The 12,536-nt window shown below is 42.5% G+C and overlaps 1 protein-coding gene across 2 annotated transcripts in view; it reads right to left on the bottom strand.

Moving 5' to 3' along the window:
- Window positions 1-12,536, bottom strand: part of CLCN4 (chloride voltage-gated channel 4) — a 78,187-nt gene that overhangs the window by 30,092 nt on the left and 35,559 nt on the right. For both annotated transcript variants that reach the window (XM_025372900.1, XM_025372901.1), the window contains 4 exons: window positions 11,980-12,167; window positions 8,980-9,102; window positions 501-707; window positions 290-370 (listed from right to left, as the gene is read on the bottom strand). In XM_025372900.1, the coding sequence (XP_025228685.1) occupies window positions 290-370; window positions 501-707; window positions 8,980-9,102; window positions 11,980-12,167 (599 nt within the window). The remainder of the gene's footprint in view (window positions 1-289; window positions 371-500; window positions 708-8,979; window positions 9,103-11,979; window positions 12,168-12,536) is intronic.

The raw sequence follows: 12,536 nt of genomic DNA, 5'->3' as shown, positions 1-12,536 counted from the left end.
GCGTGCACCTGTAGTCCCAGTTACTCAGGAGGCTGGGACAGGAGACTTGCTTAAACCCAGGAAGTGGAGGTTATAGTGAGCCGATATCATACCATTGCACTCTAGCCTAGACGACAGAGCAAGACTCAGTCTCAAAAAAAGAGAAAATAAACACAAATAAAAAAACAAACAGTGGAAACTGTGGCTCCTTAATTAACTGCAGGAATCTTATCCAATATTTCTTTGATTCTAACCCTCAAAGGGCCTTGCTGCTCAAAATCACAAATTCTCTCGGCTGCCCATTTCTCACCTCTTCTAGACTGAAAAGCACGCCTCCAATTGGTGCACCAAAGGCAACAGAGACTCCAGCAGCCGCTGCAGCTGAAAGCACCTACAAAACAAATAGTTCTACATAAGCTTCAAGGCCTTCCATGAAAACAAACGTGCAAACCTGCAGGTCAGACAGCAGGAGGGGGCTTTGAGAAGAAAGTTTCGCTGCAGATGAAAGCTGAGCGGCTCACCTCCCGCCTCTTGCCCTCATTCTTGCTGTACTTGGAGAAAAGGCTGCTGAAGAAGTTGCCACAGCAACAAGCCACGTGCACTAGCGGCCCTTCCTTTCCAAGGCTCAGACCAGAGGACACTACCAGCACCAGCGTGACTGTCTTGATTAGCAGGGTCCACTTCCCCAAGTAGCCCCTGATGATAAAGCCGCTTAAAATGGTCTTTATCTGAAACAGAGGATAGAGAACAAGAGGGAATGAACTGCTTCAATCCATGGCTAGGAAAAGAGCTGTACTTCCTCTGAGAGACATGTTCAAAGTTTAGATTCACTCAATAGCATGGAACAGAGGCCATTTTCATTTTTGATTTAACTATAATTTTATATTAACTGAAATATTAAAAACTCAATGCATGGTAAATCTTAAGGATTCCTAGAGTACCAAAAGATCCTAAAGAGGACTGAATAAATCATTAACAAGGTCTTGCTTGATTTATGGCATTTTATCCTGTTCACATTACCTTCTGTTATGTTGAGAAGAGACATATACCTATTGATATTAACTGTTAACTTTTGACTCTGGAAAATATCCTAGATTAAGAGATGCAGAGCTGGCTGACTATGTGACAAGGCAAGGAGAGTGCAGTAGTTAACAATATGCTACCCCAGGCCAGGCACAGTGGCTCACACCTGTAATCCCAGCACTTTGGGAGGCCAAGGTGGGAGGATCGCTTGAGCCCAGGAGTTCAAGACCAGCCTGGGCAACATAGAGAGATCCCATCTCTGCAATAAATAAATAAATAAATAAATAAATAAATAAATAAATAAAATTAGCTTGGCATGATGGCATGCACCTGTAATCCTAGCTACTTGGGAGGCTGAAGTAGGAGAATCACTTGAGCCCGGAAGGTCAAGGCTGCAGACAGCTGTGATCGCGCCACTACACTCTAGCCTAGGCGACAGAGCAAGATCTTGTCTCAAAAAAAAAAAAAAAAGGAATATGCTACCCCAAAATATGCCACTCTGGCAAACTGACTATTTTGGGTTAAAGGCACTTGAAAAACAGCAGGAGCAAGAAGATCACCTGACCATTCTGTTTCTTTTTCTTTTTTTTGAGACAGAGTCTTGCACTGTCGCCCAGGCTGGAGTGCAGTGGTGCGATCTCAGCTTACTGCAAGCTCCGCCTCCTGGGTTCACGCCATTCTCCTGTCTCAGTCTCCCAAGTAGCTGGGACTACAGGCGCCCACCATCACGCCTGGCTAATTTTTTGTACTTTTAGTAGAGACGGGGTTTCACCGTGTTAGCCAGGACGGTCTTGATCTCCTGACCTCGTGATCCACCCGCCTCGGCCTCCCAAAGTGCTGGGATTACAGGCGTGAGCCATTGTGCCTGGCCCATTCTGTTTCTTAAACGCAGGAGATGAAATTCCCACGTGAAAGACGCCCTCCCTATACTAGAAGGAAGCATCATTCTTATCGTCAAAGACAGGAAATTGAGGCTGAGGGAAATCTGCATGAACAAACCTTGTTAGACTAACCCTCATCCTCCTGGCCACTTCACCCAGCTAACTCCCCTAGCCCAGGCTCCTCTGCCTTGTCACACTTTCATAGATTACTACTCGTCCAATTCAGCACATGAGTATTCAACCCTAACTTCATCTTTGGTTCTTCACTCCTTATGAAGGTTCCTATGTCATGTAAAATTCATTAAATAAACATGTATGCTTTTCTCCTGTTGATCTGTCTTACATGTCAATTTAATTCGCAGGCCCAGCCGCAAACCCGTAAAAAGGTGTTTGCCCCTACAAGAGCAAAATGACAGTTGAACTTTAGGTCAGGGGTTGACAAACTATAGCCTGTGGTCCAAATCTGGCCCACTACCTATTTTTGTATGATCCATGAGCTAAGTATAGTTTTAACATTTTTAAAAGTAGTATGTTAAAAAGAAAAAAAAAAGACTACTAGCCTTCTGGTAAGAATAGTTGCTCCATCTTGCCCCTTGGCCTCCAAGGCCTAATATATTGACTCTCTTTCTCTAATAGGAAAAGTTTGCCAACCCCTGCTGGAGGCGATGAATTAATGAATTTTTACTGTCCAATTCTTTCAACTTTTCTGTGTGCTTGAAAACATTCTTAATACAATGGTAGAAAAAGAAGACAATGCTCAACATTCCAAGAACACATGTTTGAGGGATGTAAAGATGTTTGAATCCATCATGACCCCTTCTCTTCTATCAAATCCTACCCTCTTTTATTGTAAAGGACTTCGACTACAGGGAGTGTTATCTTGCTCCATTTCCAGACCTGCTGCGTTTTATAAATACCAAATAATGGCTTTCTTCCTAAAGGTTCACTTGAGTCTTTGCCTAATGCTTTTAGAATTCAACTGGGTGCCTATCTCAGTGATTAACTTCATACACCAAGGGCCTCTCCCGGGCCAAAATGGTATTCTCTTAGATATAGAAGCATCATTAATGATCAAACAATTTTTCTACCTCCAATCACTCCCCCAATTGGCTGAAATGGAGTGAATGTTTACTGCTGAGTTAGCAACTTACAAACCTGTAATCACAGATTAATTAGACACCAAGTGAATCAGTCAATGAAATCTGCAGTCAATTTCTGGTTTTCCCATTATGTAATACATAATGAGACAAGGTTATCTCTTGTCACTGTTATTTATGTAACTTCAAAACACCTCCTTATGGGCATTGCTCTGTCAAGTAATCAATTTCTCAAATAGCTACTATAGTCATTCTCAACCTTGGCACTCATCAGAGTCACCTAGGGAATTAGAAAACACTGCAGACTGGCTCTCACCCCAGAGATTTGATATAATTGGTCTGAGGTCCATCCAGGGTATGAGGATTTTTACAGCCTCCGTAGGTGACTCTAAAATGCAGCCCAGGTGGAGAGCACTGCTTGATTCCTGAAAAGAACGGCACAGACATTCCTCATTTCTCAATACAGTATTTAAGGGACAGCCCTGAAACACTCTTTGTTCTTTCACCAAGTCCTTCTACTGAGCATCATGTCACCTTGGGCGATTTGGGGCGGGTCATGAAGTGAGCTCATCCAAGAGTGTGTATGTGCCCCGAAGGACTCAGCGAGCTCCTTCCTACAGAACACGTGCGAGGTCTCCTAGCTATATAGTCAGATGGTGTTTCCTGAACTAGCCTTGAACTCGTGGCAGACAAACTAGTGGTGGTTACACCCGTCCTTAACTAGTGGTAGTTAGCTTAATTGAGCCCGTGCTCTGGGATCTCAGATCCCTTTATTTAAGGGATGTTTTATTACGCCTGCCACAATCCTGCCCTTTTGTGTTGCCTCAAATAAAATTATCTATAATTTTTTGTCAGTTAGTTAATGTGGATTTGGACCCCAGGGTATAGTTTAAAAGCGTAATACCATTTAGAAAATTACAAGCATCTAAATTACCTGAGCCTTTGCCAGCCATGACATGTGGTGAATTGAACAATGTAATAGGTATTTTGTAATTCTCTAAAATGATTTTATAAAATTCTCATGATCAAATTAGGGACTAAAGAAGATAAATTCATTCCCAGTTGATGGCAAAATCCAATCACTTGCTTTAAATTGAATTCATACAGACTGAAGCGAGCAGGGCTTTAATGAGATGTACTGCAGCAGATTTGTGACTTGGTGGTGTTAACCTGAAAACCAGAACTCTTTCCGATAAATAAATATTTGTAAGAGTGTTTATGTTTTATGTCTTTTAATAAACTGAAACATCAACACAGAGTAAGTTCTGAGAGGGTATGATTTCTCATATAGTTGACATGACAGTGGTTCTACTGACAAAAGGAAGTAAGAGGACACCCTTACCCAGTTCTCTCTCAAGTCCCACGTGCAACAAAAGCTGAGTAGTCACTTTTTTTTTTTTTTTTTTTTTTTTTTTTTGAGGCAGGGTCTGACTCTATCACCCAGGCTGGAGTACAGTGGCACAATCACAGCTCACTGTAGCACTGTAGTCTCAATTTCCTCGGCTCAAGTAATCATCTCACCTCAGTCCCCAGAGTAGCTGGGACTACAGGTGTGCACCATCAAACCGGTTTTTTTTTTTTTTTTTTGAGACAGAGTCTTGCTCTGTCACCCAGACTGGAGTGCAGTGGTGTGATCTCAGCTCACTGTAACCTCCACCTCCCAGGTTCAAGCGATTCTCATGCCTCAACCTCTCGAGTAGCTGGGATTACAGGCACGTGCCACCACGCTGGCTAATTTTTGTACTTTTAGTAGCGAAGGGGTTTTGCCATGTTGGCCAGGCTGGTCTCAAACTTCTGGCCTCAAGTGATCCTCCCACCTCAGCCTCCCAAAGTGCTGGGATTACAGGTGTGAGCCACCGCACCCCGCCACTTATTTTTACTTTTGTAGAGATGAGGTCTCACTACATTGCCCAGGCTGGTCTTGAACTGCTGGGCTCAAGCAATCTTCCCACCTTGGCCTCTCAAAGTGCTGGAATTATAGGCAAGTATTCACATTTAAATGTGTTTTATAGAAATTCTATGGAGAGCATTTATTACATAGGAAAATAAAAGCCCTTCTGTAAATTTGCTTCTTTTTTTCTTTTTTAGAAACAAGGTATTGTTCTGTTGTCCGGGCTGGAGTGCAGTGGTGCAATCATAGTTTACTGCAGCCTCGAACTCCTGGCCCCAAGCAATCCTCCCACCTCAGCCTCCCAAGTAGCTGGGATTACAGGCATGAGCCCCCATACCTGGCCTAAATTTGCATTTTAAAAAATGTTTCCAAAAGAATTTTTCACTCTAAGTAATCAAAATGTTTTGGAAGCAAATGCTATGCTAGGGAGGATAAGCAATTTTTTAAATGTACATAAGTGCATCACATTCAAAGTTCATTCTTACACAGCGTGCCATATAGCAGCTTATAGCAGATCACCTCAGACAATGATAAACATATTTTCCAAATAGCTCAGTCAATATCTTTGCTAGAATGAATGAAGAACAGCTTCATGTCTCAACTGAAGTCAGTTTCCATATTTAGTTGGGTGTTGACTGGCAGGAGATTCTTTTTACCCATGAATTATTTATTTACATTTACTTTTTACTCTGCCCCTCTCCTCGAGAACTGGGAAAAATACTCCATCTTTAGGTTAAGAATTTCCAGCTCTACTACAGTAACAGGGAAGACTTTGCTACTGCTGAGTCATACCTCCATTTGGTTCCTGAAAGTTCTTTAAAAGATTTTTATGAACTATTTAGGAAATAGAGAAATGAATCTATCACACACTTATATAGAGTTAAAAGAATATTAATAAAACGAGTACCCATGTGCCCACTACCAAGTTTAAGAAACAAGAGTGGCTACCTCGTGTTTGCCTGCCCAGTGGAACCTTCCTCCTTCCCCTCACCACTTCCTACCATTTCTCCCCTTTCTTTATAGTTTTAGAACGTATGTTTTTTCATTTTAGTTGTTTATAGACATTCTATCAATCCTACTTTATCCTTGTAAAACTTGCTTTTTCACTTAACATCACATTTTTTAATTTCATCCATGTCTATGTATCCCTGGTACTATTGTCACATAAGAAACAAACGCTAGGCTAGGTACAGTGGCTCACGCCTGTAATCCCAGCACTTTGGGAGGCCAAGGCAGGCGGATCACTTAAGCCCAGGAGTTTGAGACCCGTCTGGGCAAACCCCACCTTTATAAAAAGTACAAAAATTAGCCAGGTATGATGATGCACACCTATAGTCTCAGCTACTCGGGAGGCTGAGGCAGGAGGGCTGCCTGAACCTGGGAGTTCAAAGCTTCAGTGAGCTGTGATCATGCCACTGCACTCCAGCCTGGGCAACAGAGTGAGACCTTGTCTCAAAAAAAAAAAAAGAAAGAAAGAAAGAAAGAAAAAAAATCCTCAACTCAGTATTTTACTCCTTCTGAGTTTAGCTCTCACCAATAAAATGCCCAATTTAGATGATGATAAAGTCCAGCCAGCCCTTCAAAGATAGAACTCATGTTCGAACTCCCTATCTATAAGGACACCAGCTGAGCCACACATCTAAAGTTCTTGGAAGGGAGAGATGGGACTACCCAGCATACCTCTTACTGCTTCTATTTTCCACCAATTCCCCATTGGCCATCTCCTTATTTGCAAAATGCTTGAGTCAAAAATGGCTACTGTTAGGTAGTGGGATCACAAACTGAGATGCTTTAGACATCAAATAAAATACAGTCAGCTCTATTATGACACTTGGTTGGAAAATGCAAATTTGCCTCAAGCACTGTGGCTCACGACTGTAATCCTAGCACTTTGGGAGGCCAAGGCAGGAGGATTGCTTGAGCCCAGGATTTCAAGACCAGCCTGGGCAACATGGCAAAGCCCTACAAAAAATACAAAAATTAGTTGGGCAGGGGGGCACACGCCTGCAGTCCCAGCTCCACAGGAGGCTGAGGTGGGAGGATCACTTAAGCCCAGGAATTTGAGACCAACCCGGGCAATAGAGTGAGACCTCGTCTCTATATAAGAAAATAATAAAACAATAAAGAAGGCCAGGCGTGGCGGCTCATGCCTGCAATCCCAACACTTTAGGAGGCCGAGGTGGATGGATCACATGAGGCTAGGCCAACATGGTGAAACCCCATCTCTACTTAAAAAAAGACAAAAAAAAAAAAATTAGCCAGACATGGTGGTGCACATCTGCAACCCCGGCTACTTGGGGGGCTGAGGCATGAGAATCGCTTGAACCTGGGAAACGGAGGTTGCACTGAGCCGAGATTGCACCACTGCACTCTAGCCTGGGCAACAGAACGAGACTCTGTCTCAAAAACAAGAAAAAAAAAAAGGAAAAAGAAAAGAAAAGGAAAGGAAAAAGAAAACGCAAATTTGTTCCAATGCCACTCATGTTAGGGAGGAATTTGAGCATAGTGCAAATTTTATGTCTATTTATGCACATTTCCTCCAGGAGAAATACCAGATAAATGCAGAAAATTGTACCCAATCATGTAGGAAAACACAAAATACACATGAGTCAAACATCTACCACTTCACACATATGCCAGGGTGCCATGCCCATCTATGCCTGCTGTCTCAACTTCCCCTACAACTTCAGATAGATAACCTTCCTTATGCCTTTCACAGCAACGCATAAGTCGCAGCCCTTCTGACACCCACTTCCACAAGCAAACTTCAAGTTCTTTGCAGAAAGTGACATATTTATTACGGTATTTACATATTTCTTAGCCACTTAATGTATACAACTGGGCTCCTGTTTTTACTAGGTTCCTCTTTTTGTCATACATGTCAGTGATGAAGTTTTGTGTATTGTGCCCCTAATTCATGTTCCCCAGAAAGCCCTGTGGTTTCTGTTGTGTGATTTTGCATGGCATGGAGATTTTTAGGAATGTGTATGTCACATTATAGCAGAACTGGCTGCGCTGAGAAAATAGGATGGTAACACAGCTTATTTTTCAGGTTCCTGAAGCAGTATGTTAACATCAACCATCAAAAATTCAGCATGACATATTAAGACTTCTTTTTTCTATCTTTCCTGAAACAAGACCATGTTGAATTTTGCCTCTGACTGTCTTTTCAGGACTTCAGCCCTTTCTGCAAACTGCCTGGACCACTGTCAGGGCTGGAGGGTCCTCCCAAAGGGTGTGGATTTACTGCCATACTCGGCCCACAAATACATCTTCAAACTCTCGAGCCCACTGCCCGTGGGCATTGCTAAGGCATCAACCCAAAGGAGAACTGAACTGCATGAATTAGAGTGATAATACCAGAACTTTTAAAATTACTTCTGGCTAAATTTCCACCATCTGGGCTTTTCGGGAATCAGCTCAATTATCATGATTCTGCCCAGTAGGTCCTCATAGGTTTCAAGTTCCCCTTAATCAGTCAGGTCACTTTCCTCATACTTTGGTTACATGAAAGCGCTGAAAACTATTTATAAAAACTCTAAATTCACGGGGGTACGTTCAGAGTGCATGTACTAAAGGCGGCATTCAGGTTTTTAAAAGATTGCTATTAGCTTGCCACCAGAAGAGCAAAATGTGGCAAGAGAGGTTTCATCATCAGCGAACTTTCACAGCAATAAACCTCCACTATTGTCTCTCACATTACATCACAGATGCACTGATGAATTAGTACAGCACGTTTATGTGTGTGGTTAATGAACTCTGATTCCACAGGCTTTAAGAGTTATGCCTGGTTTACAAAGACAAGGCTTTTATCATCTGAGAAGAAATAGCACAGAAATCTTGAAGATAGTGTATAAATCCTAAAGTCAGAACGCTGGGTTCAACTCACAGCTTACCAGCTTGGTTACCTGGGGCAAGTTACTTAACCTCTCTGTGCTTTAGTTTTGTCAACTATCAAATGCAGAATAATAGTACTTACCTCATAGTCTTATTGTGAAGCTTAATGAGTTAGTAGAAGTAAAATGCTTGGAACTGTGCTTGGCACGACAGTGCTACAGAAGAATTTGCTATTCATATTATTGGTACAAAAAATTCAGCCAGGACTCACCTCCGGTATGCCAGAGCCACAGGCATATGGTGCAAATACACGCACCAGGGAGACAGCCAAAAATGCAAACAGCAGCGCCCATAGGATGTACATTAAGTAATTCAGAATGTAAGCACTGGCACCCTAGACAACAGACACAAAACAAAAAAGGAAACATTAGCCACAGCTGACCCGAGCAACAGACTCAACCCCTCCCCATCTGTCTTCACAACAAAAGCTTTGACGGGATTGGGCAGGTTTGGTCCCCATCCTGTATAAACCAAAAGGCCAGCGTAGGTTTATCAGCTGTTGCTATTGCCACAGTCAGCACACACAAACAGAACAGCAGGTGTTTCTCCGGGAGCTGTTTACACGCGCCTTCTACAGGGGGAAGGCTCAGCAGTAATGGAAACTGTGGATGATGCTTGGTTTTAATCACCACTTGCATAGAGTTAATCAAAGGTGTGACACGGAAAATCCTGCCTCCGAGACCCTGGCAGATTAGTTTTTTCTTGTCTGTGGTGGCTTGGTCTCTCTTAGCTTTCATTAAGGCCACACCCAACCACAGCAAGCACCCGCACTGCCAATGAATACGGGTCGGGCCTGTATTTTAGAATACTGCTACTCAAGGTGGGGTCCGTGGTCCAGCCACATCAGCAACTTATGAGACATGCAGACTCTCAGGCCTCACCCCAGAACTGCTGAACCAGACACCAGACACTCCCGGCTGGGGCCCAGATAAATGTGTTTTAACAAGCCCTCCGGGAGGTTCTACGCGCACCAACATTTGACAGGCACTATCAGAGAAGAAAAACATGATCACTTTCAGAATAATTCATTGAACAATTTATTCCAAATTATCTGATGTACGGAGAAAGTTTTCTGAACCAAACACACAGTCTGGGGTCCTATGCATGAAGGGCCTGGTCTGCTAAGTATAGACCACACTCTCTAGGCCTCAGCTTCGTGCCACCATCTGGATTACTTAAGTAAGGGGGGCAGGAAAGAGAGGTCACCTACAAGTCAGGCCATGGACAGCCACATGTGTGTCTATTAAATGCAAAAACACGTTCCAGGAGACCACTCTGGCCTTTACAAGCACATCTATTCACACCCTATGCAGTGAGAAATCGGACTAAGAAATACCTTTCACCCACTTAAATATGTACTTTTTTGGAGGCTAAAAATAACTCTCACTCTTACTAAAGGTAATTCTTCGAATCAAAGTATAAATCTTAAAAACAGCTGAAAAGATGGATGGCCGTATTTCCCCAAAACACACATTGCAAGTAGGAGAGAAGAATAAAAATATGGCACACAGCCAATTCTGTCTGCCCGCTCCCATCAACCCAAGTAGAGAATTTCTTTTTGGAAGTAATGGAGAACACTGAGAACGTGTGAGATTTCAAGATCCCTGTCTACTTCTGAGATTTGAAGGAATTAATTTTCAATTCCACTGAGAAAGAGGTTTTGCAAAAATGGCAAAGTGCATTCCAAATGTCTTCAGCTGTGGTAAGTCAGTCAGGCAAAAAAAAAAAAAAAGTGGGGAAGGGAGGAGATCCATAAATAGATTACATATATCTTGCAAGATTAGTTCTAGCTTGAGAGATCCTCACATTACCCCTAATGTGAAGCTTGGCAACCTGGTTCCCCCTCACATGGCTTTCTGATCCTTCAATAACCCATAGTCATGGTGGTAACCACTGAAATGGGTTAGAAGTTAACTCTTTCCTGAACCAAGATTTTAATAAAGATCTGAAGCACTAAATGCTATGGGTCTGTGGTTCACCACTATTATCTCCTGTGCCTAGGGCATTCTCTTTACAGAAGGCCCAGAACATCCTTTATAATGTGGTCATAAAATGCAATAGAAGATGACTGAAAGCACAATGAGATGCCACTTCATAACCACTAGGATGGCTATAATCAAAAACATATAATAGCAAGTGTTGACAGGAAGGTGGACAAATTGGAAGTCTCATACACTGCTGGTGGGAATGTAAAATGGTACAGCCACTTTGTAAAACAGTCTGGCAGCTGCTCCAAAGGTTAAACATAGAGTAACCATCTGACCCAGCAACTCCACTCTCAGATATGTACTCGAGAGAAATGAAACATATGTCTTCACAAAAACCTGTATAGAAATGTTCATAGCAACATCACTCATCATAGCCAAAAAGCAAAAGCAACCAACAAATGGATAAATAAAATGTGGTCCATTCATACAACAGAATATTACTCGGCCATAAAAAAAGAATGAAGTAATGGTTCATGCTACAATAGGAAGAAACCTGGAAACATGAGGCTAGGTGGAAGAAGCCAGACACAAAGTCCACACATTGTACGATTTCATTTACATGAAATGTCCAGAAGAGGCAAATCTAGAGAGACAAAAGGTAGATTAGTGGTTGCTCAGAGCTGGCAGGTTGGGGGACATGAGACTGACTGCTAATGGAGACAGAGTTTTGGAAAGGATGACGAAAACGTTCTAAAATTAGATTGTGGTAATGGCTGCAAATCTGAATATACTACAAGCATTAAATCATACACTTTAAATGGGTGAACAATATGAACTGTGAATTTCTCACTAAAGCTGTTTTTTTTAAAAGGATAACTTAAAAAGCTACATTCTTCTCAATTAGAAGATATAAAAGTCAACCTTATTTCTTTAGCATGATCAGCAAACCACTTTTGGTAAGAAAAAATAAGCCAAATATAACAAAATAAAGCCAAATATGAGGCTTAAAGTATATATACTTTAATATATAATGCATATATACATATATATATATATATATATGTATGCATTGTGCACATGAAACAGTGGGGAAGGGTTTTATAAGTGAAATTTGAGTGGTAGCATTAGAGCTAGAAAAAGCCAGTCATCCTAGTGTTAAGCCACGAACTTCAGAGCAGGAACCTGAAGGTGAAATCACAGACATTCACAAATCTCCCAGCAGCATTCCCAAGCACGTGTGGAATGGCAGGGGTCCCCAGCCAGGACCCTGCCCAAATACCCACCTCTGACTGGTTCACCAGCAGCTCCGACCATTTCTGCCACAGGGGACATTTGTCTCTGTCCTCAAAAGTGGTCTCGTTAGAAGTCCAGCAACACTGCTCATGGCTATACCAGAAAGCAGACAGGCAGACCCCCTCCTTCAGGTCCGTCATCCAGTCCACAGCGAGATCGATGACCCCAGCCAAGGTGCCTGGAAGAACACGAGCCACAAAGAGGAATCACCCCATGATGCAACAAGAATGAGACCAGGTGCAACACGGCGGCCAGGCAGGGGCACATCAGCAATGATGGCCCAGATTCCAGAGCAGGCAATAAACTTGCAATGGGGCTGTCACTTACATAGGAAGCTTCTTTCATTAACCTTGCAGCGCTTGAACATTTATGGTATGGGCAAGGCAGCACAAGCCCAATGAGAAATACAAAGGGCTCAGTAGCTTAAACTGGGTAGGAGAGGGAGACAAGCAACTTTCCCAATTCTTCCCTTTCCAAGTTTTTGACATTGGGTATTTACACCGTAAAAGACAGAACTCCCTCAGTAGCTTCTGGGGCAGGATCCTAG

This window comes from Theropithecus gelada, chromosome X (genome assembly GCF_003255815.1).
Source record: "Theropithecus gelada isolate Dixy chromosome X, Tgel_1.0, whole genome shotgun sequence".
NCBI classification, from domain to species: domain Eukaryota; kingdom Metazoa; phylum Chordata; class Mammalia; order Primates; family Cercopithecidae; genus Theropithecus; species Theropithecus gelada.
Note: the sequence above shows the minus strand (reverse complement) of the source record. Positions and strands in the feature narration are given on the sequence as shown.